The following is a 25,024-nucleotide window of genomic DNA, read 5'->3' as shown; positions in this document are numbered from 1 at the left end:
TGTTTGTCCATTTGATCTTGATGTGAGATTGTTTCGTTTTGTTGTTGCTTTTTTTGACGGAAAGCATGCGGCTGTGATTGTGTGCGTTTTGTTTGTTTTGTTTTTCTTTGTGCTAATGCTCATGGTCACATCCAACTGGCTGACGTCTTGTGTCGTGTCACCTCATAAAGCTTCAACCATCCACATCCATGACATGCTCAGTGTACTGAATGTTTGATATGTGTGGTTGGAAAGATGAAGGCAAATTATAATACAACAGTGCCTCCTGGTGGTGGTGGTGGTGTAGTATAATAATCTGCCTTCACTTAATGTTTTTTTCACAGCTCAACCTGCAGTAACGGCAGCAAGTCAAGTAAAGTCAAGCCCTGCTAAAGTCATTACATTAAATCCTGAAACTATAAGAAGATATCACTTCAATATAAATATATATATTGAATAGTGTGGAGCCTGACTGGGGTCTGTGGTGCTGTGATTATTTTTTCTAATTGGCTAAAATATAACAAAGATGTACAGTTCAGTATTTTACATGATAGCTAATAATATTGACCCAACAATAAAAACTAGTCAGGCCCCACACCAGATTTTTGTACATACTTGTGGATAGTATGAGAAAATATAAAACATATTTTTAGCATGAACCCATTTAGTATCAATGAGCTCACATAGTTAGTATACAATTCTAGACTATGCATTTGTATCAACACACCTGCACACAGTTATAGAAGAAACCAGTTGGATTGGCCTTTGTGTAATTTGTGTCTTTGAGAATGAAAACCGAAAATTTAATATAATGGGGTCAAAATCCTGTTTGTGTAAACATAGAAAGGAAATCAGAAGTGGACATAAAGCATCTTTGATGATACATCATTTTTGAAACTTTAATGAGACAATTTTGATTAAACATAATTCTACACAATACACCGACAAATCAGTCAATTTGAATTGGATTTGATTCTCCACACCACTCTGGTTTCCAGTGTTGCACAGCTCTTAATCTGCAGTGAGGACGGTTCACACACACAAGTCTGTGTTTTCACACGTCTCCTTTTTTTCTTTTCCCCTCCCCCGCCGTAGTTTGGAGACTCTCAGCAGCTTCGTCTGGTGCGCATTTTACGTAGCACTGTGATGGTGCGGGTGGGAGGAGGCTGGATGGCCCTGGATGAGTTCCTGGTGAAGAACGACCCCTGTCGAGGTGAGTTCAAAAGTTCACCACGAGAAGTCACACTGAGGCATAACTCCACTTCTGCATTCAATCTTGTTTTCCTTTTTAGTGTATGCTGAACTTCTTTGGCCTTCCAGGGAGTACACAATGACAAGATTAAGATTCATTTGAATCATTAACCTATTATTATCTCTTTAGGAAGCTGAAACCTCCATCAATCAAAGTTTGACTGTTCAATTTTTGAATTATAAAAACATTTCCTACCTCAGTGGAAATTAATCTTGATAAAGATTATTATCATTATAAGGATTTTTTTTTAATGAACATTTAAATTGAAACACAGTGAAAATCCTTTCACAAAACTGATGTTTCTTTGATTAAAAAAGTATGAAAAATTATAATTTTAAAAGATTATCAATGTCATCACTGTGATTCATTACTAATACATTACTTCAGAATAACTGATGGTAAAAGGATTAGTGTTTTCTCAGTTCCAGGTCCATTAAAGACTTTGAAGCTAATCCTCGATTTGAATTAGAAGGAACCTCTGGGACTGATTTTTCTTTTTTTTCTTCTTTTTTTATCTCTGTTAGATGAGCCATAATTTGGAATAATATCTTATTAAAGTCTGAACACCTCTCTAGCTCGTATAAAGGCCTGCTCCTTCACATGTGTATCAGTATGAAAACTTCCTCTCTGTGCCCACTTGTAGTGCAAAAGCTTGATGTGCTATGTTTCTGCTCTCTTCCAACTTTCCTCCTGCTGAACGTGATATCATTTCTTCTAGTTCATCACCATGGGAGCAAAATGTTGCGCTCGGAATCAAACTCTTCAATTACTCAGTCTCCTATAGGTTGGCAAATCTCAAACTTTCTCACCTTGCTCCATGAACCCGACAGTGGTATGTGTGTCTGCACATCCGAGTGTGTGCTGTTTGGTGTTGGTCCCGCCGGTGTGTGCAACCACCGCCGCTGTGTGTGTGTGTGTGGGTGAGCGGTTGTCGTTGAATGAATGACATATCTCACACCGTGTGAACCGGCTCCCATTCACAAACCAACTGTCATTCACCTCCAGCTGGTTCCCATGCATGCAGTTGTTTGTGTGAGTCACATCACCTGCTGACACTTTCTCTCAGGCTCTTCATTTGGGACAAAGTGGCTCTTTTCTTCTCTCAGCATGTGGTGAGAGCTTCTGAGCTGAGCTTCTTTTGCAGTTTTCAGGTTTGCTTGACAATCACACGAGCATTTGGGGAAAAAAAGTGAACGGTTCAAGAGATGTTTAGCTGACAATACAATCTTTGAAAATCAATCAAACTGTCTCACATAGTCAATTGGGGTAAAATAAAATTATCAAGTTGTGAAACATCCGCAACAAAACTGAAACAGTGTGAAATGCATTGTTTCCTTTGTTTGACAGCGTGGTAAAAACTGCATGTAAGCCAGTTTGTTATTTTTAACTGGTTATGTCTGTTTGGTTTATTCTGTGTTGTTTATGTTTCCTTGGTTTTGTAATTCTTCTCATTTGGGCAGTTGTGGTGTGGAAGTGTTCAGGCACATTTAGATTTCATTTCATTTTTCCATCATTTGATCACTAGTCTAAGAAAACAAAGACATATCGCCGGTTGAGAAACAAAAAGTTCACTCTTCTGTTGTAGCAGTAACTGGACTCAGTATGGATGAGATGTGAAACTGCATGAGGTCTTGGGTTTTCATGGGTTCCTCAGTATTTTGTTTTATTTCATTTGAAGTATGCTTTATTTAAAAGCAGACCTTAACACTTTATTTTACAGGATCTGTATTTTCCCAGTGATTTATTCAGAGGTTTCCAGGAAATCCCTGTGGAGTGTGATGTTAATTATAGGGAAAACATAGACCACGCCAGAATGGGAAATTTCTCCACAGCCAAGCACACAATCAAATTAATGAAAAGTGAAGTTTCTATTAGCCAATGAATAATCAATAAACATTTGGTTTAATGGAAATTTCCCATAATCAGGACCAAATTAAATACTGTAGTATTTTCCAGGAAACTTCCCAGGAAATATTGGGAAATTGTCAGGAGCTCAAAGTGGAAAATAAAGTGTTAACTCACATCATCATCATCAACACCATAATACTAATAAAAATGAATCCCGGTTGTATTCATGCAGTACGGCTCATTTGGAGTGTGTTTTTGTAGCTAAGGGCAGGACCAACATGGAGCTGCGGGAGAAGTTCATCCTCCCAGAAGGCACCACCCAGGTGATGGCGAGCTTCCGCTACCGAGGCCGCCGATCCCGGCCGTCGTCCAGAGGAGCTTCTCCCAACCGATCCACCTCCAGTCAGAGCTGTCAGGTCCCGGCACACCAAGCTCTGACCAGTACACCCAAGGTGAGGGGCTCTGCCGTGCTGCGAGAGCCACTCGTCTCTCACACTGTACACTCATCTTCCCACTCTACGATTTCACTCTCATTTATCAGCCTTAGCGTATTTATGTTGCATTAATTTGATTACTTTCCTGTTTATTTGATTTGTTTTTTTTGTGTTTGTTCCATCTAGTGTTTCTTCTAGTTTTTGATTTGTGAATCCATGTCTGTGTTTTTTGATTTGCCATTGTTTCCCAGACTCCCCAACACATAACCCGCAATTATGATAAGCCCTGGCTTACAAACAGCAAACCCTCCACTCCTCTTAAATCATCAGACTCCTTTGGGAGCCAAGGTTCATCCTCAGAGGTAAAAGATGTGGAACGCTGTGGATTTATGACCCAACTGAACATCTACCCAGATTTTATGAAAGAGTTAATGAAAACTGACAAAACTAGGCTCATATAAAAAGTATTTCTGTAATAATTTTTATTTGACTCTGATTTCAAAATGAATACTGAAGCATGTTGGACTCAACATGGAGCTCAAGTTTTTTTATTAGATATTTCAGTTGGGTCTTAAAACTTTGGTATCTTTAATTACTAATGGGCTCGATGGGCTGGAAATTGAAGAATCTTAAATCTGTGCATGTGTGATTGTTTAATGATTGATCAACTCTGCAGGTTTAACAAAATGAAACACTAACAGCTTGTAGCAGAAATAAGCATTTAAAAAGACATTTAAAACTAACTTTTTAATACTTACTGTGCTTCCTGGTACAACTTATCACATCCTTCAACTGATAAGGACCATTTTCTAAAACACTGTCCTCACACTGCAAAGTTAACTGCAATTTTATCACGGATGAAAGTAAGTGAAGTTGTGTCTTCTACAGAGTACACCGGTCCAAGGCAGCAAGTTACGTCTTCCTGGGTACTTGTCAGGAAAAGGATTTCAGTCCAGTGAGGAGGGAAGTCTGATCAATGCTGCTGTACTGAAAGCTCGACAACAGACAATAGGTGGTGAGTAGAGAGGATGTTCAGTCACTCTTCATTATATCAAAAGAAAATATAGGTATTATCAGGAAAGTTAGCCATGTGAAGAGGTACATGATGATTGTCACACAATTGTCCCGAATGGAGATTAAGAAAGCTACAAAAATCGATATTTTTCTTTTTAAAGGTGAATGCCATGATTACTTGAATTTGAAACAAGTTGTCTATTTGGACAAACATTTACAGTAGAAAGTCATCACTAGACTCAGCAGTTTATATATCTACAGAGCATATAGCTAATTTTTTTGACTTTCATACACAAATGTATTGTCGTGGTTTACTTTCATCAGATATGTAACATACAGTATGTAACAACACAAAACAGCTGTTTTCAGTATTTTAACTGATAAATCAGACAGGCAGTGGTGCATACAACTAAAAAACGAAGCAGCTCAAGAGGCAGATGTTTCATATGGAGCTAGTAGAGACCAAAAACAGGAGGCTTCATGAAAATGACATGTGGCTCCATGTCTGTAAATGGTGGTCATGGTGAGCTCTCCTTGGCGCTGCTCCAGTAGTGGTGGTCCAAGGTTTATTCATTTATTGTTCATGACTTTCTGTTTCTAGATTCAAGAAGAAATTCCAGCCGACCTGGAAGTAAAGCAGGAAGTCGAGGGAGCAGTCGCAGAGGTAGTGACGCCTCTGACTTCGACATCTCAGACATCCAGTCTGTGTGCTCAGACATGTCCGAGACAGTGGGAGAGTCCAGCAGGGCGACGCCGCGCTCTGCCTCTCGCCAACGTGGAGGGAAACCCTCCAAGATCCCCACCCCTCAAAGAAGAACCACTCCCACAAGCAAACTGGCCAAGGGATCCAAGCGATAGTCAGTGGCCTTGAAAACAAACAACCCAGGAGCTAGTTGCACCCTAAACACATAACGGACACTGGAGATATCTAATTTAAAAGACTGCAAATGTGTTGAGTGTTATTTAAATTGTTGCAAAGATGTAAAATATTCTGTTGAGAGGCAATATGATTTAATTTTATGTGAGAATGGAATGTCAATGGCCTTGTGTATTTGTTTTTAATGTATTTTATTTTTTGTGAAAAATGTCAAATTGTTTTTATTGTATTTTATTTTATTGGTGCAAAACCTGTAGAGGTTCGATGAACACTAGGAAACCTGGGTTATGACTACGTTGTATGGTTAGCTAACATTTCTACACACTAATGAAGGGCAACACGCAGGATAGCGCTGAGAGTTGATGAATGTACTGTAATTTATGTTTGCTGATGTTTGGAGTAGATGGTGCATTATGGTACCACGTGAGGCATTGCAATTATCTATTTAAGTGCTATGATATACTGCCAACATGCATTTAATGGGCAATGCAATATACTACAATAAACCCCTGTAAGCACTGCAGAAACCTTTGAAAAACACTATTTAAGATAAAGTAGCAGAAACCTCGTAACCATGAAGCTTTCAAGTCCTGTCTGTTTGTCAGCAGCTGCAGCCCCTGTTTTGTTTGACCACTTCACAGCAGCGTGTGCATTGACCTTGACGAGGTGCCCACTCCATGTAGACATTCTCGTGTGCATCCATGTCAGTGTATGGTTAATTTCGGTAGAGCTGAAATTGTTACTGTAACATTACTTTGTAATAAACCTGCTTGCAGAAAGCCACCAGATACTGGTGTCAACCACAGAGTCCTCTCTGCTTTTGCTGCTTTTATCTCCATGTATCAGCCGTGCTACTGGCAGCGTCGGTGTCCGTCTGCTATCACTGTAAACATTTTGCACAGGAACTTGTTGCTTCTGGAGGAGGAATCTTACTGATCCTGACTTCTTCATGACATCAGGTCAAAGTTTTGTAAAGGGAAGATGAAGCATCTTGGCCCCCGACTTCCCGTAGAGCACCATCATCAGGTCAGTATTAAATAATATTTGGTTAGAAACTTAAACCTCATTACATTCCCATCAGCTGCAACTAATAGGCTGTGCTTAGCACTAATTAGCAAATGTTAGCATGCTAACGAAGATATGCTGAATATCAATATTTGCATTGTTACTGAGTAAACAAGTTAGCATGATGACGTTAGCATGTATCTTAAGTAGAGCCTCACACAGCTGTGAACTGTTTATTCGTCTTTTCCCAGTCTTTCTTTGAAGCTACAATCTAAAATATCTCAACAGGCCTTAGATGTCACCACCACCCATTCACAGTGTTAAAGATATATAATTATGGCTAACTGGTCAGTTTGATCACTATTTTATTTCCTATTTATATCCATATATTGAAGCCCTAATCCCCTTTTTCTCTACAATAATCCCCTATAGCCTACCAGAGGTTTATGATCCAGTGTGGTGGTGTAGATTGAAGGTGGGTTTACTCTGGGTGGAATGTTTGCAGAGCGTCTTGTGTTTAGCTGTGACATACTACATCTGTGTCTCAGTGAGACCATGCAGGTGGTAAAACAAGGTCTTGAATGAACATAAACTATATCTGTGTGAGTGTTTTTAAAGCAATTATAGACTACTCTTCTTCAGTAGTCTTCAAAATAGTCTTTTTTTTTGTCTCTAGTTGTACCAGTAAGGAGATTTAGGCCTACAATCACCACAGTAAAATACACCACACTCTTTGACAAATGTACAACTAAACAAAACTTATCGTGCAGCATTGCTGTTTCTTTCTCCTTATAGCAGCTTTAGTCTATATGAAGGCCCTGTTGTGTTCACCCACATTTCCTCAGTATGATGACTCAGTTGACTGGACGGTGTCATCATGTAGTGACTGTAGGTGTAACTGGCCTATGAGAGGAGACAGATCCCCTGGGGACCAAAGGTGGAGTGGAGCTCAAGGGCCAGGCTCCTCTGAGACCCAGAGCGTCCACTCTGAATGGTCCTCCTGTTCAGCTCAAACACTGGCCCCGGGATGGCACTTTAGAAAAGGGACATATCTTCACACCAGGAACTGGAAAAGATCCACCTACAGCAGCCGTTGGACTGTCTTTTTCAAGAATATGTAAGTAATTCATTCTCATATTGTCTGTCAATTTTCAAAATATTTTCTATGCTCGTAAGAAATCATGTTAATTGGAGTTGTCACTTATGTGAGGTTGTTGATCAATTCAGATTAGTGTAACTGTGCGCTCTGATCTGTTAAAACTTGAGATCGTATTGACAAAACCATTCAGTGGATTCACATTTATCACATCGCTTTATAGATAGTTTAAGGTTTTATAAGAAGATATTCTTTTAACATGAAACCTTAGTAGTTGTATTGCACACAATAAATTGAAATATTTTATATATTCAAGGATTAAGGATTTAAAAAAAAAATGTCACTACTACTATATTATTTAATATACAGTATATCCTCCTCGTAGAGAATGTTATACCCACTATTATTATAAGGATATTAGTGTTCTTTCTTTTCTTTTGCCTATCCTTAATTCTGTATGTTTTTGATATCCATGCATAGAGCAGAAATGTGCAGGTTTAACACACATTGAAGTCAACTGTACTACTGAACCACTGGATATACATATAGAAATGCATGTGATATACTGAATTGCTGATTTATTTCATTGCTGTACTGCAGGCACTTGTAGCACTTCAAAATTTGAAAATGCCAGCTTGCAAAGATATGCTGGTGTTTGCAGCACTCTATGTCTTCTTGGGATTGGCCCAATGTCAAAAGTTGCCAAGTAAGTAAATGAAAATTGAATATTCTCATACCTAATAACATATTTCCTGCTGCATAGATACATTTACAACAAATCCTCACATGTTTTTTTCTGCAAGTGGACATTATGTGTTTGACTTTCTTTGCAGGAACACTCTTGTTAAAGGGTGAATATAGCAAACATGATCTAATATTACGTATCTTTCAAAACAATCACCAAATTTAGCCACTATACATCATCTTAAACTGAGACTTCAGTTTTTTTGAGATTTAACACTGCACTACAGCACCAGGACCAGCAGATGTCAGCATTTGTCAGTTGTTAGTCCATCGTTTGCCTGCACCGCCGTTGATCCAGTGTCATATTACCTTCTCTCAGAGCTGTGTATGTGTAGACACCCAAAGGTCAGAAGGTCATGCTGGGGTTAAACTGTGTGCATGAACCTTTGAAGCCCTGCAACAGACTCTCCCTGATAGCATAAACAAACAGGTTAACACAATGTTTTTTTTCTCCCTGTGGTGTCCTGCCCACAGATGAAGCTGTCAGTTTGCAGAAATACTATGTGTATTGTTGGCCTATTGATGGGAGCGCATAACAATGTGACAAAACTGAGAGACAAAACAGATTTCAGTCAAGTGATCATGGAAAAAATCTCTGCACACGCACACTCAACCTGAAATCAAAGGAACAATTTGTTAACATGCCACAGCAGCAGGGCCCAGGACTTTTTTTTTCTCTTATTATTATTGTAGAGTAGCTACTCCGAGTTATTTTCCACTAAAGTCTTAACATTTGTAATGAGAGCTTTCATCTTCTCATTTTAACCTCACAGGAAACACTGCTGCCATGCTGATCTCATTCTAACTGCAGCACACAGCACACAGTGTTTAGAATTCAGTAGCCAAATCCACTCATGAAAGAAAAATAATCAGCCTTGTTGCGTTAATCGGTTTAATGAAATTACCTCATTGTACCTGTGAAGAGATGGCACTGCAAATGACAATGATTAATGCAAGTTAGAAAAAAGTCAGTGATATCAGCGATGACATAAGGTTTAGAAAGAGTCCAACTACTTTGATGCTGGACCTCTGATGTGAAGCTAAGCTCAGTGTTTGTGCTCTGAGGTTTTGATCTCCTGGAGGAGTTCCGTGTGCCTGAGTCTAGAGGAGTGAGGAGGGTGAAAGGCTCTCAACCTAAGGCGGTGGCCTATCGCGTCAATCCCTCCATCCATCTACGCAAGACCATGAGGTACGGTGCCAGACTCCCAAGAGTATATTTAATTTCAGTGAAGCTGGAAAATGATTAAAGTGTAATCAGAAATTAGACTTTTTTTTTTTGCTGATTTAGTGGTTTAAAAATCTCACTTGGCTGCAGTGAGATAGAAGTGTACACCACAGTGTGTCAGTACGCCATGACATCACCATCAGGTATGGTTACAGGTGCAATTACGCACACTACTGAACACACCCAAACACACTCCGCACTGGTGCTGTGTGTGGTCAGAGGTGAGACACACTTGAAAGCTTCAGCCTTAACAAGCTTGGTGTTGTGTTGCTCTTTAAAGGGTAACGTAACACCAGGTTGAAAAGCTATGTTGCACCTGTAACTCCACCCAGCAAGACAAAAGCTGAAAATCCTCTTGCGTTTGCAAAAACAAGATTTTTATTTGGTGTTAAGTTGACCAACAAGTCCTTATTTGTGAGCTTTATATTATTCACAGATGGAAATTGGCAGTAACTCTTGAATAGCAAAGTGAAGTTCCTTGTATTAATACGTACTTTTGGTGGTTTCATTTTTGCCCTGCTACCTGCCTCACTATAAGGATAGTAATGTAACCATGTTGGTCCCTGTGCTGTTGTGGCCCACACTTGTGTATCTATGTTTGTTAGTGCACTAACATTAGCATTAGCCCATTCACACCTACTCAGGAATGCTAGCACAGCTGTGGGTCACTCAATCTTGTTTTTCTTTCAGCTCCTTTTGCTAATGAATACAAGGTCTAGTGCTTCTAGTACTCTGTGCACATTTAAACCACATTATGGTAGTCTGCTAAGTAGTGCATTTTCACAAAAAGTTACAAACAAATGTGAATATTGAACCATGTCCCAACTCATATGCTAATATGGGATTTAAGGATGCTGAGGTCTCTGTTTCAGCTTATGCACATTCTTCTGAAACACAACCCTTATGTTCCCACAAAAGCCTTCAATTGTTGTTTTGTGAAGAAAGAAGCCTCTGTATGATGCTAACCAGCTTTGTGGGCTCCATCATTCTGCCACAGCGATGTCTATCCAGATGGACTTCCCTCCGACTACTCTGTCATTGCCACATTTAAGGTGACCAAGGACACTGCCAAGAAATCCTGGAACCTGTGGCAGGTCAGTGACCCCGAGGGACGGGATCAAGTTGGCCTTCGTTTCCAAGGTGACACGCGCTCTCTGGACTTCTTCTACTCTGGCCCCCATGGGAGCCAGATGCTGAGGACCTTCCATGGTGTGGAAAAGCTGTTTGATGGAGAGTGGCACAAGTTGGCGCTGAGTGTGAAGGGCAGTCAGGTGAAGCTGCTGATAGACTGTGAGGAGGTCAGCGTGGAGTCCATTGATGAGTCAAGGCCAGTAATCCGACGAGGCTACACCTCCATTGTTAAGCGGGCGGCAGGAGATCGATCTGTATCTGTATGTTAACGCCTTGGGTACTTAAAGCTACATTGATTTTGGATTACAGCTTTCTTTCTCTCATTAGTATCTCTTCTGTCTTCCCAGGTGGACCTCCAGCAGATGGATGTGTCATGTGACCCAGAGAAGGCTTACTCAGAGGGCTGCTGTGAGCTCTCCAATGTGGTGAGTCACCTATGACTCAACAAGGCTTCGCTCCCGCTGTTACACATGTGTGAAATTTCCAAATCAATTTCTTCATCTTCCCATGGCAGTGTGGTGGGTACGCAGAGATCGGTCTCACGGCTGGGAGAGCTTCTTGCAAATGTATGCACGGACAACCAGGCGTTCAGGGAGCACCAGGGCCAAAGGTGACCATGCATTTGTAATGAAATCTGGTGAAACACACTGACAAGACAAACCGAGTCTGTGCTGACATGTTGTTATTCTTCTGCAGGGTCACATAGGTCTTCCAGGGGAACCCGGAGACCCAGGAAGACAAGGAAACTGGGTAAATAATTGTACAATATGTCTCAATTGTGCACATATCAAACCTTATATGACACTAGATGTGTGTGGTTACCTAGCATTTCCTGAGCATTAGCAGCAACCCCTTCCTCCTGCTGGACATTCAAGAGTTAAGATGAATTGTGACATTGTAAAACCTTCATTTGTGAGACAGCAGTGAAGCTGTGGAAAATGGCAATAGAAGTACAACCGAGACACGACAGGATGGAAACAAATCTGGAAGCAGAAGCGCTCAGCGATAGTAAACACAGGGGCTCCTTTCATAGTTTGAAAACTCATGTCCGCTTTGCAAAAGATTTAGGTAAGAGGCCAAGGTAAACACAACGCAATACGGATGCGACAATAAATTTGTTTTTGCAGTTCTGAAAATGCCATTTGCATCCTAAAACATAGCAAATATAGGATTTAACTCAAATTGGCACACGATCACAGTGCTTTGTAATGGCTTTGCTTTTCCATTTGGAAGAAACTGAGCCAAATGTAATGAATCCCACACACACAGGAAAACCAGTGAGTTGAGCAATAACCATACCCTGAAAGTGTCTGGTAATGAGTGGCATTAGTCTGCATAACTGTTGTGTGAAATCTGTCTGATGTTTTGTTTCTTAAGCATTTTTCATGATTGCGGCAGGGCTGATTAATTCACCACAGGAAGACCAACTTGTGAAAGAAAAGAAGAGGTTGGAGAAAATGACAATGAACAAAGTAGTCGGCTGCAGGAGCCAGTAACTCAGGGATCAGTGAAAGAGCAAATACACTCACAGTTGTGTCCTTTAGGGAGCCGCGGACGTGATTATTTCCACTTTAAATTTATGACTTGTTAATCTCTTTGATCCTTAGCGCTCACTGTTACGTCGGAGCACATCTGACAGTCTTTTAATAGCGGTCCACAGAACATGTGTTTAAAGGAGAAAGGTCTTTTTTTTAATGCATATGTGATGGTTTGGTATATAACGTCGGCCATGCTGTCTGAGAACACACAAATGTTCTCCTGAAGAGCGATGTACATTTAGAGCACATTTCCAGAGCTGTACATCTGGGAATAAACATCTGCCCTGTGTAACTTGTTAAGAGTTTGACGTCCTGCCAGCTTGTGAATCACAGAGCCCCAACATGTTTATCTCCTCCCCCCACTGGCATCCGAGGAGGGCATTTCCTGGCACAGATACATGAACTATCCATCTCAGGTGGTGGGTGGTCCTTTTCTCTTCAGAGCTATTCCCGCCTTAGTACTGTCGTAAAGTTCACGGTCATGCCTCTTGCCGGCCTGTCGGCCATCTCTGAGGTTAGCCTCCGCCTAGCTGACTCTGCGTAAAAAGCGGTGTTAGGTGAGACGATCAAATAAACTGACAATGCAAAGGCGTCCTGGACGAGTTTAATCTGTTTGTTGACTCAGTGAAACACAGCCAACTGGAAAACACTTGTCCCTCTACTACCCAGGAAGTCAGCATCTGTGCAAACAATACTGGGACACTTTGTTGTATTCATGACTAATGTTTCCTAAATCCTGCTGAAGAGGCTGGAGTAAATTTTCCACTAATGCGACGAGTGTGACTGAAATTTATAGCACATTCACATTTTAACTGTAATTTTCCTCATTTTCTCACCTAATCCTAACAGCTTATCTTATAAACACAGCATGACAGTTGAGCTTCCTTGCTGAAAGACTCATATCAGTGCCATGAATACTTAGTAACAAGATTACAGATATGGTTAGCTTACCATAAAAATGGAAATGGTAAGAAGCAGCTAGCCTACCTTGCTAACACCAAATTAATTATTACATTACTGAGCTTTAGAGGTTCCTGTTTTCTTTTGTCTTCTTCACTTTCATTGACAAGAGTTAGTATAGTAGACCAAAACCACATTTGTTAAGAATGCTTTTTCCCTTCCCTTTTTTCTTAAGTCCCTGTCAGCAAACAGCAACAAGTCTTAGAGGATGGAAACCCGCCCAAATCTCAAAATGAAAATCTCCTGCACTCAGCTTGTTTCCTCTTCAGCCTTTGATTGGCCGCTGCTGAACTGTATCATAGCTTGTTACCATAAAGCAGCTTGGACTTTAACTCGTTCTGAAGCCCTCAATGCTCAAGATGCGTCGCCAACCAGCATGTCGCTTTCTGCTATCAAACAAACTGAATGACTTCCAGTCACTTTGACATTTTCCAGTCTAAATTTACAGTTAGATGAGAAGATTGATGCGACTTTCGTGTCAGCCAGTATGAAGCTGTTAGCTGAGGTTAGCACAAAGACTAGAAAAGAAGGGAAATGGCCACTTTGGCAATGAAACTGTTATTTATTGTGTAATATTTCATGTCTGCCTGTTTGTCACGGTCCTGACAACAAAATGTTTTTTTTTAGATGTTGTCCCAAAAACACATTCTATGAACTCTAGATGTTGGGACATTAAAGTGAAGAGCTGCAGCTTTAAAGCTCATGAACTAACACGCTGCATCTTGTTTGTTTACTTTGTACAAAAACCAAAGTGTAAAATCAACAACTGTTTCATGGGAGATTAACTTTTTCCACACATGCTGACTTCCTGCGGGCTTTCCACCATCATTACATGCTGTTTTTTTGAAGTTACACTTTGGTTTGTGCACAAATTGTAGCATGTCAATTACATTTAGAGGATCCTGGGAAATTTTATTACGATTGGACAGAGCCAGGCGAACTGTTTTCTGCTTCATATTTACAACACAGGCATGAGAGTGCATCCAAGTCTCAGAAAGAAAGTGAATATAAATGTATTTCCCAGCATGTCCAGCTATTACTTTTAATTGTTTTTGTATCTTTATTCCCCTTCCATCTTGCCACACTGACTGCATAAAAAATCAAAAGCTACTTTCTGTGTTTATTCAAAGAGCAAACCCCAGATGTCCTGATACATCAAATGTTCAAATTTGAAAAAGTTAATAGTGAATTCTCCCCCTGGAAACACTGTTCACATTTTACGCCTTATTTCACAAAACTCTTTTCAATTCACAAACAAAGAGTTTGAGCATAAGTCTTGCATATGATTCAGTCCAACATGTCTTGCAGGGGATCAGGGGAAACACAGGAGACTATGGCAACATCGGTGAGACAGGCCCAAAGGTAAGATTAGCATCTATATGCTCCTCCGGTTTGGCTTGCCCTCAAAACACCTTAATGAAACTTTAAACACACTTCCTCAGGGTGAAGAGGGAATCAAAGGCGAGAAAGGAATGAGAGGACTCTGGGGCCAAGTGGTAATTTATGACACCCAGATTTATCATTTCTCTTGACACTGATATGTCACAAATTTGTTTTAATGAGATGTTGTATTAACAGGGAGACAGAGGTCCTAAGGGGCTTAAAGGATTAAGCGGGGCAGCTGGCTTCAAGGTAAACATCTCGGCTGGGTTCAGGGTTTAATTGGATCTGTTTAATTAGGCAGCCACTTCATTAAATTACAAACTTTTCATTGGGTTTTTTGTGCAGTTTGTTGTTAAAGTTTTTTTTTACAACTTTATAGATAACCAGAGGGGTTTATTGTCAACATTTTAACTCCAATTACAGGGGGTTCGTGGACCACCTGGGGACATTGGGCAGACTGGGAATCCAGGGGAAGTTGTAAGTTAACCTTTCAGACTCAGTGGTGAGTCCTTTTGCAAGTGATTTTGTAATTAATGTGTTGCTAACATCTTGGCCTCCTTGAAGGGCTCTAAAGGTGAAAGAGGATTTGAAGGGATTCCTGGGTTTCAAGGAGTTAAGGTACTCATATTCCCAACTTTCTCTGTTTTTTATCCTTTGATATTGTAATTAAACTCCATCATGTTTTTTTTTTTTTTCAGGGAGAAAGTGGGACCACTGGTGCCACGGGGCGTTCAGGACCTAGAGGAAAACAGGTGGGCTGCTGTGGGATTCCTGTTCCATAATCCGTAATAAGCCTTCCTTAATTCTGTGACCACTATCTTCAAAACTCCCTCATTTGAGTGCAGAGAGCCAGTAAATCATTTTTAATGTGGTAAAACACTGGAATACAGCTTTGTCTTTGGCGTGTGTGCTGTCTCCATAAACAATGTAAGTCCATGTGGTTGGATATTGGCTGAGATCTGGGAGCCTGAACTATATCAACATAAGCTGGTGAGTCACTGAAAGAAGAGCCTCAACCGCAATGATAACCCACTCATGAAGGATGGATTGTACAAGGAGGAAGGCTCCTTGGTTCATCATGTTGCCAATTGAATCATATATGTTGCATAAAAAGTAGAATCTTATCTTTTCTTATGTCATCTTATTCAAATGATACTCTAACTCTAGGGTATTGTGGGAGATCCAGGAGAGAGAGGAGCTTCTGGAGAGAAGGGAAAGCCTGTATGTATCACAAGACGCGCCTACATGAAAATTCACAAGTATCACATAGATTTCAAAATGTGTTATTTAAAATTTTGATGGACATTTCTTTTTTTTTGCCCAAAAACTAGGGGATCCCAGGACCGGCGGGGAAAGTTGGCACCATTGGCCCAAAGGTAATTCATTGCCAACACTACCTGCCCCCATAACTGGGTGCTCACATATACTCTGAAAATAATCTGTGTGTTTTATAATAATGATAGCGTCTCCTTAGGGCATTATTGGAGATCCAGGATTATCTGGCAGAGATGGAGATCCAGGAATAGAGGTATTATTTTCCTGGTAATTATGTTGTTATGCTGAACTTTGGAAGCTGTGCACATGTGTTGTTAGAGCTGTCAACTGTTCCCCACAGGCGTATCAAGGACCACAAGGTCTTGGTGGAAAACTTGGACGAGCTGGAATAAAGGTAACTCACTGTTCTCGTGTGGTTTTGTAAATAAATGTTAAAATGAGCTGTTTTTGGCGGATTCATTCATTGTCATTTGTAACTTTTACAGGGGGAGAAAGGCACCCTGGGGCCAGCAGGAGAAATGGGTCCCCAAGGCCGAACTGTAAGTCACTTTTCAGCCATCTCAGTCACTGAAGACAAGCACATAATGCATTTTATACATAAAGTAGTTTGCCATCTTAAAGGAAAAAGATAAAGAATAAAGCAGTCCCTAAGGTCGGTTTAATAAATGTTTTATTCTCGAGGGCCCAAGAGGTTACAAAGGTTCTGCTGGGAAGCCAGGAAGACCTGGATTTATCGGCCCACCGGGACCTACTGTAAGTGCTCCAGATGAATTTTCAAAACTCTCCCCAACACTAGTTCATTTTCTTTAAGCCATTAAACCTTGTCATCTCTTCACAGGGACACGTGGGTGTGCCTGGAAAACCAGGAACCAAGGTAATACAGCCTCATCCATTACACATTAGAGATATAAAATGAAAGCAAAATTACCATTTAACAGCACAATTACTGTAACTATTCAGGAATTATTTACTGGGTAAATGAGCCACTTGGATCTCTATATGGGTTCTCTCTAAAACCAGGTGTATTCACTAGACTTGTGGGAACTCTGTTTTCATACAATTAAATTAAAGGTCAAATGAGGTATTAGTACTTAATAATAGTACCAAAGTTAGTCCTTTGATCACCGTGCTGTCAGCCAGCTTCATGTGAGCAAACTCATATAATGAGCCACCCTGAAGAGGCAGAATAAACACCTCAATAGTTCAGATCAGAGGTTGCCCGTCAGGGCATGTTGGCTCCGTCTGCCCTGTTGTCTTCATCTGGACTGAAGGTCACAGCCCGTGCTGAACCTCCCCTCAGGTCCTGTTCTTGGTGTTTACAGGATGTCCCACGCTGATTAAAGAGGCAGATATTCCTGCACAAGCCGCTTTTCAGCTGTTTATGCTTTTGTGGCATTTTTGTGGCAGACAAATCAGATAAAACAAAAAAAAGAAGAAATCTGGCACTGGTCTGTTTGGATGAAGAAAATGTTAATTGTAAAAATTCAAAAAGCCAAATCACTCAGCCATGGTGCAAACAGATGTATTCACAGTGGGCTGTTGACACATGATCAAAATACCTGAAGTAAGAACAAAAATAAATCGTGTTTTCTGCATACCAACTCAAATAGTTGTTTGATCCCTGAGTCTCATTGTCTTTTCACAACCATCTGCCTGCCTACGGTGAATGTGGATCGATCCCATGTCCAGTAGCTATGTAGACAAAATGTGATCAGGACAGGGAGCCACACATGTGGTGATGAATGAAATAGAGCAAAAGGAGATGTTTATTTGCTGAATGCAACTACACCTAATGGTTGAACACTGGTGAGGAAATATGAAGATGATGAAAACGGTGAATCTGCATATACTGTAGCCTGGCTGAGCCTTTTGAACTGCTTTAAGCAGCTGTTTTTATTTGATAGATGCTCTAGTTCACCAGTGAATGAAATGTGTCCATTCATAGAGCAGAGCACCTGTGAAATCCTGATAGACCAAATATTTGCCAGTCTCTCTACACTGTTTATTTTTTCATTTGCCTTGTGCAGGGTGACACAGGAATCCAGGGAATCCAAGGAGTTAAAGGTTCACAGGTACCACCTCAAATATTTCATCATCTCTGTCATTGCAGTTTTCATGTTTTTTTTTCTTAACATGAATTTGCTCTTTTCTTCAAGGGAGGAAAAGGAGTTAAAGGCCCCAAAGGAAAGGTGAGCTGTGATTCAGTTGGTGGAGTGTAACTGAGAATCATACAATTGTGGCTTCTGTACTACACAATGGGATCTTAGTGCACAATTTACTTCAATGTAAGAATTTTGTAGATAAAAGGTTTTCCAATTCGACATCAATCCAATAATTAACAGTTTGACTAAAAGATAATCTGAACATGTTCACTGTCTTGAGTTTGGTCACATTTCTAAATTGTGTGATAAACATTTGATTGTTATTTGAAAATGCTGTATTCATCATTGTTTTGTCAGAAAAATCTAACATCAACTCATCAGATGACATTTCAAACATGTTTTGGGCATCTGTAGATGTAATACTAAAATCCAGATATTGTATCTCAATAGCAGGTTTTGTGTATAAACAGATTGACCCTTGTAGTTACTGTTTTATTATTACAGTGCATGTTCATCTTAAGCTTTTACTGCTTTCCATGAAGTTTGTGGCCATGCAAAACTGATTTCTCACTGTGCACTCTCTGTTATGGATGCACTGGCTGCGTGATGAATTCAGGCCTGCTGATGTTGTTAACCTGGTCTGTAGGTTGGAGACAGAGGGGGGCAGGGTCCCCAGGGTGGACGGGGGAAGCGTGGCCCGGCAGGCCCACCTGGACGTTCAGGTCCTGTTGGAGTCAAGGGGGTTCGGGGTGAAGGAGGACCAGATGGCTTTCAGGGCCCCCCAGGTCCAGCAGTAAGTGAAATACAAGCCGTTGGGTCTTTTTTTTTTTTTTTCTTGGCTGATACAACAAACATTTCAGCGTGATAGTAAAGAGTGGTACTCGATGCGGTCACTGCTCTTCAGCCTCTGCTGTAATTGACTATAACTTCATCTATCTGTGAATGGTGGCACAGAAAGAGCAGAGTAATCATTTACACTGACTGGCACACAAGCTGTGTTTGCTAACAACTTTAGTGTCAAAAACACATTTAACCAGTTTCTCATTAGCCAGCAGTTAGTAGTGACTCACAGCATTTAGTGTGTCTATAAATCCATAATGAGCCTCAGGAAATATTGTTGGCTTCACTTGCTCTCTGCATTTCTTCAGAGAAGTAACTGCTGCTTCTACAAGCCCTGTCCTGTAATATTCCACATTACATGCTCCACAGTTGAGTTACCTCCAGCGATGAAAGTGGTAATGATTTGTCACACAGGGCCCGACCCTCCCAGCTCAGCACGTGATCGAAGTTTGTAAGAAAGTGGTGCTGGAGCAGATGTCCACCTTCGCCAACTCAGTGAAGAGGACGTGCGCCGCCGTGTGTCCTCTTTATGGCGACGTGCCCATGGGAGCCCCCGGTCCCCCCGGACAGACGGGACCCCCTGGACCTGTTGTGAGTTTTTGGTATTCCTTGTTATAGGTTAATTGGCCTGCGCCAATGCTTTCGGTTCCTCTTTTTTCTCCAGTCTGCTGGAGTAAATTCTCCATACATTGTTCGTTTTCTGCCTCCCTGGCTGAGTAAAATGCAAACACATTGCGATGGTCTGGACTGGACTAAAAGAGCTGAAGTATTTGGCAGAAAATCTTGGAATGAAAACATTACAATTTTCCACGTCTCTATGAGGACAAATAAGGAGTCACAGACTAGACACTTGGTCTGTGTTGAACGATTTTTGGAGAGTATCAAGGCTGTCCTTGGATGAAGCCTTTTCCACATTATTATACAGTGTAGAACCAATTCATGTTCCACAACTTCTTTAATCACAATGACTATCAGGCTGATAAATACTCTTGAAGCCATTACTATATAAAAACATTCCACTTTATTAGATTATGGCCTGTAAGCCCCATGTTGTGACGTTTAGAGCCAAACCAAGAATAGTGATGTCCAATGTTTTGCCAACTCAGTGTTGAACGATCACGCAGAAAAATCTTTACAGGCTTCAGGTCAGAGGTGAATGGAACCTTAATTCATGGCTTGAATAGAACCTGAGGAGAAAAAAAAACAATGCAGGGTTATACTGAAAACACCCAAAAGATTAATGATGTATTTTCCTATTGATGATGTTGTCAGGGTGACCCTGGTAATGATGGTGCTGAAGGAGAAGTGGGCCAACCGGGATTCTACGGGGAAGCTGGAGATCCGGGCCGAAAGGGAGAAACAGGTGTGGAAAACGAACCTGACAGGACATATTTATTAATGTAACTAACAACAAATTCACCGTGTCTTGTTTTAGAAAGGGCCAGTGGTGGAAAAGGGAATTCAGATCCTTTACTCAAATCTGCATTCGCAGGTTTTTGGCCACTATGGGGCAGGATGAGTTACAAACACATCACTAACATGTTATCAGCTTATAAAATTGATATACTTTTTTTTTTACACATCCAGCAAACACTAAGCAACGTCAACATTCAACGCCATCAGGGGCATATCAGTGCTTGGATTTTGCACATGTTTAAAAGACTGCTTGCCATACAAACTGGAGGAATGGATTTTGAGAGACGTGAGCATGTTAGAGCCTCACAAATGTCTCAAATGTGCTGAAGTCTGGGAAATGTTATTTCCTGGACTATCAATTTGGACCGTTCAATTTTAAATCTGAAATCTGTGCCCCAGCTATATGGAGGATAATTCTAAACAGAAACACATTGGGTTTGTTGGCAACATTTATCAAAAATAAAAGCACTCAATTTTATCACTTATTTTATCCTGTCCTAGCCTATATTTTCATTCGTTTATATCCTGTTTACCTCATATCATATAAGTTCATTGTGTTTAATATGCAACCTGTTGATGGCCAAACAAATAGCCAATTGTAATTCCACCACTGGAAAGAACAAACATGTCACCTTTAACCTGTATGAAAGTATTGAATCAAATATGGCAGTGTTGTAAAACTCATAGGCTAACATTTACATTCTTTAATTTATGGTTAACAGCCTTAGCATGATGTCATAACGTGACACTCATGCTACATTTCTGTGCCAAACCAATGAAATCGAAGAATATTTACAAGGTGTTTTAAACATTTATTTAACAATGATCTCAGTAACACACATGGTCTTTAATCAACATGAACGGCATGTTCTTGACTAGAGATCACTCCTGGGGGAACAGCATTTCAGCCTGTCTTCTGTCATTCCTGCTAACAGAGAAGTGTGTGTGTGTGTGTCTGTGTGTCTGGCTTCCAGGTGACAGAGGAGAGCAAGGTGATAAAGGAGCCAAGGGTTATGGCCTACCTGGCTTCACTGGAGATCAGGGGCCAAAGGGTAATTTTATTTTCCAGAATTGACTGTCGCCTGATGACATCGCTAAAATGAGACATTAATCTACGTGCACATCTGGGCTTGTGCAACGTTTTGCAAACTATATTCAGCTGAGTCTGTGCTACAAAACCCCGGAAAGAGGGGGAGGGAGATGTGTTACTGTAAGAGGGAGTGGGTTATCTGCCAAAAAAGAAATGATTTTTCTCTGTAAATGTTCTGTTCTTGGAATCGGCGAAAAACTTGGTCTGACTCAGCTAACGCAGCCGTACGCAGCCTAAACAACACTTGTGCCTCCATCCCAGGTCAGCGTGGACGTCTGGGCAGAGCCTTCGATGGCCAGCCGGGGAAGCAAGGTGAGCGGGGACGTGTAGGCCAGCTGGGACTCAGGGGCCACCCAGGTCTCAGAGGACCTCCAGGTGTCTGTCTCACCTCTGGGTGTCCTCTGCTCAATGCCACCACCAGTGGGACACCTCAGCCTGCGCCAAGGAGGTCGAGGACTCGCCCGTAGAGAAAGAAAGCATCTATGTGGACAGTGAATTGAATATTGAGCTAAATGGAGGAATGTTATTGTTAATATTTGTTTGTTCAAATACATTTCATGTCATGTAAATATACAACTAAGACCTGAACTGAACTTCTGGGAACAAAGACAACACCTACTGTACTGTATGTGATTTGAAGGAGAGTAGTAACAAAATATATTTGTATAAAAAGACCATCGTCATTTGATAGTTTTATTTAAACTGAGTCTGAGTTGTCTTTAAACATCTGCTCTTTATAATAAAAATCTTAAAATCTATTGAGTGAAAGCCTGCTTTAGGTTCACAATCACAGCTACAGTATATCAGGCATGGCATTTGAGAGCTAGTGTGAATATAATAAACTCTAATAATACATAGAGTTTATGGAATCCATTTTGATGGTTAAATAAAATGTGAAAAGTCTATTAAAGTCATATCGGTGCTTATTTTCACACCATTCCTGTGTGTGGGAAGCCAATGGGTATTTTTATTTCACAGAGAGTCCTCTGGATTTCCCCAGCTGGAAGGTATGGAAATCCCATCTCTCATGACATGTTTCATGGGACTACAATGATTATACATGGGTTTTGTTGATGATCTTCAACCTGTGCTCACTTTTTTCCTCCCTCTTTTGCAGAAGTTGTTGTAGCGATGAGAACAAACAATGACACAAAGAGCAGTGTTTCCCCACTCGATGACTCTGTAGATGCTGTTGCAGCACTCTGTGTTTCACAGCAACACAGCGCTGGTTTGATTCCTGGCTTGTGTGGACTTTCCAGTTGAAAAACCTGCTGGTCAAGTGGAATGGAGAGAGTTTAAATCGACTGAGGGGTGTGAGGTGCCGCCTGTCTATCTGCATTAGCCGTGCAATTGGCAGACACCCAGTCTTGAGCATTTCCCTGCTTTGTGTTCAACGTATGCTGGGAAAGGCTCCAGCGGGCCTGCAGCCGAGACAGGACGAAATGAGTTGAGAAAAATCATAATTGAGTGTTTTCCACAGCTCATATTTAATGGAGTGACACTTCTGAAGGGAGACACACGCTGGATGCGCTGCGTGTGGTTCTTCCCAGTGTCTTTCCTGGCTCTTGCAAGAAGCCCATCGACTGTAAATCGTCATCCTCCACCACTGTGCGACTGCAGCGTCGTGTGCCATGCTGCTCTGTTTTGTTCCATCAAAGGATGCTATGGCCACCTCTGTCATGGAAACTATTACTAATACACGATTATCCCCCGAATTTTCTCTCTGAGCTCAACCACTTGCTTCAGACATGCTCACTATTTATCCCTGTGGCAAACCATGCAAGTGATCATGGTAAATACGTTAATGCATGTGAGCTGATTAAAACAAACCAGTACAACTGGGCTTCAAAGTGATGGCACTGAATCAGAGGTTAGTATACAGAGGTTTTATACTGTCCTCAGGCAGTTCTTTAAAAGGTTTCAGAGCAAATGCCAGACACTGTAAATGTTAGCTGATTCAAGTAATAATCCAAATGTGTCATTATGTTTTGTAGAAGTGAAAATGAGAAGAGTGTTGATGCTGCTAGCTCCAACTCTAAATTTCATTAAATATACTGACAACTTTTTACCACATTCACACTTTTTAACATACTGGCAGAATGAGATGCCGCTGGGCGGGTGGTGGTGGATGACATAAACTTTTTTTCTGGTTAATTTGCCTCCTCATTATTTGTATGCACAGCTAATATGTGTGCGCGCCAACTGCATATTTGTTTGAAGCATTTGAGCTCCTTAACAGACTTCAGACTTGTTTCACAATGTTGCAAAAAAAGACAAGAGACTGGAATTTTTCTCTGGGGTTGAGTTTTGAACACAAAAAGAGTCCTCTGATGATCATGAGGGGAAAAAAAGTTAAAGGCCAATGCTGTTAAAAGGTCTTTATTCCTTTTGTCTGAGGCTGTAGGGCTATATCATGGGAGCAGTTATTAACTCACAGTTATGAATAGTCAACTGATTTTAGAGCGTCTTTGATCAGTTGTATTCCCACATGATTGCCTGAAGGCGAATTTGTTATTGAATAGAATTTTGTAGTTATCAGTTGAGAAACTTCTTAAACTGGCTTTTTTAGTAGGGTGAGCGTTTTTATACATCATACACAGAAAAGCATGTGGTGGGCACAAATTAAGTTCTGCAAGTTCTGAGTTTTGATCCTGGCCCATGGTTTGCAAGTCAGGTGCTCAAGTTGTAGCTTGTGATGAGCCACATATCCCATTGGGCTCCTACAATAAACCAATAGTCACTTAAGTGTTTAGATATTATACATTTTTGCTTTTGTCATGCCACATGAGGCCTAGCTGCACCCTGAACAGTCAAAAGAAGGCCTTGCGTCCTATCATTAGACTGCTAACAAAAAGCGGCAATCACATAGAGTGTTTGGTCTGAAACACGGGTCTGTCAGTCACTCTGCTCTGCTGTAAGCTGAGGAGAAAACTTTCCTTTTATCCTACAACCTTTATCCAATGAGAGAGAAAGGCATAAAGGGGCGGTCCTCTCTGTGTGTGCAGCCAAGGGATGCACGTGAATGTGGTGACGCAGTACGAGGACGGGGACTGCTAACTCCATCTGCTGACAAGAAGTTAGCCAAAACGAGCGGATCGCTTACTTCTGCTTTAACCTGCGATTCTTGAAGAAATGTTGCAGGTTCATCAAATACAGTTCGCATACTCAACAAGAGCTGTCTCCAATGGTGGAAAGCCATTCTCTTGTGTTGTTCCTGTTTGTATATTGTCTTCTAGGACAGACAGCATGTTAACCAGCTAGCTCTAGTCACTTTGTAGCATATAGTAGCTACCCAGCTGGACTTCCGCTCACTGCTGGGACGTCTTAGATTGACTGGAGGTCACAGTAAGACTGGTAAGTAATCAGCCAACAATGATAATGTTGCCTATGTACAGTAGCAGTAGCTCCGGTTTGGGTTTGCGCAAGATAAATAACCTAAAGCTTGTTTTGCTGAAATGGTTTTCTCACTTTCACAGCACTGAACATTAATTGGAGTAATTTATTTTGACAATGAAATGAGTTCACCTGTTTGCACATACATATCTACTTAAAATTATGACTAATTAGCAACAGCCGAGGCACAAAACAGTTTAATTTACTTGATTATACTGTGGCAGTTTAATTACATCAGTTAAAACAATTAGTTTCTCCTGGCATACCTGATTTAGCCAAATAGTGTTTATCATTTATTTATTAACTATTATGTAATCTTGTTGAGGTCATTGCTAATTTTATTCACTGTCATATTTCCAGATATGACAGCTGTTCACATTTACTGCATATTGATCGATGTGCAGGCCGGAGAGGACGAGGAC

At 40.9% G+C, this 25,024-nt stretch overlaps 2 protein-coding genes across 3 annotated transcripts in view; both read left to right on the top strand.

Moving 5' to 3' along the window:
- The window catches only part of dst (dystonin), a 93,318-nt gene extending 87,130 nt beyond the window's left edge, over nucleotides 1-6,188 (top strand). The window contains exons 59-64 of one of the 2 annotated variants that reach the window (XM_083988744.1): nucleotides 1,075-1,192; nucleotides 1,950-2,063; nucleotides 3,341-3,531; nucleotides 3,765-3,875; nucleotides 4,402-4,528; nucleotides 5,129-6,188. In XM_083988744.1, coding sequence (XP_083844870.1) covers nucleotides 1,075-1,192; nucleotides 1,950-2,063; nucleotides 3,341-3,531; nucleotides 3,765-3,875; nucleotides 4,402-4,528; nucleotides 5,129-5,385 — 918 coding nt within the window. In that variant the 3' untranslated portion in view covers nucleotides 5,386-6,188. The remainder of the gene's footprint in view (nucleotides 1-1,074; nucleotides 1,193-1,949; nucleotides 2,064-3,340; nucleotides 3,532-3,764; nucleotides 3,876-4,401; nucleotides 4,529-5,128) is intronic. The other variant, XM_083988745.1, reaches the window with a different exon arrangement.
- A 1,944-nt stretch (nucleotides 6,189-8,132) lies between these two features.
- LOC310997874 (uncharacterized protein) lies at nucleotides 8,133-21,680 on the top strand (the record flags this gene model as incomplete). Its single annotated transcript, XM_083987698.1, has 26 exons — nucleotides 8,133-8,211; nucleotides 9,315-9,438; nucleotides 10,472-10,865; nucleotides 10,953-11,030; nucleotides 11,120-11,215; nucleotides 11,302-11,355; nucleotides 14,412-14,465; nucleotides 14,546-14,599; nucleotides 14,682-14,735; nucleotides 14,910-14,963; nucleotides 15,051-15,104; nucleotides 15,185-15,238; nucleotides 15,654-15,707; nucleotides 15,818-15,862; nucleotides 15,961-16,014; nucleotides 16,102-16,155; nucleotides 16,247-16,300; nucleotides 16,443-16,514; nucleotides 16,600-16,635; nucleotides 17,789-17,833; nucleotides 17,918-17,950; nucleotides 18,510-18,656; nucleotides 19,118-19,294; nucleotides 19,976-20,066; nucleotides 21,094-21,171; nucleotides 21,471-21,680. 26 exons carry the CDS (start codon nucleotides 8,133-8,135, stop codon nucleotides 21,674-21,676), a joined length of 2,295 nt encoding a protein of 764 aa, XP_083843824.1. The 3' UTR covers nucleotides 21,677-21,680.
- Nucleotides 21,681-25,024: the final 3,344 nt, after the last annotated feature.

This window comes from Trachurus trachurus (genome assembly GCF_905171665.1).
Source record: "Trachurus trachurus genome assembly, chromosome: 15".
NCBI classification, from domain to species: domain Eukaryota; kingdom Metazoa; phylum Chordata; class Actinopteri; order Carangiformes; family Carangidae; genus Trachurus; species Trachurus trachurus.
This window is presented reverse-complemented; position numbering and strand designations above follow the sequence as displayed.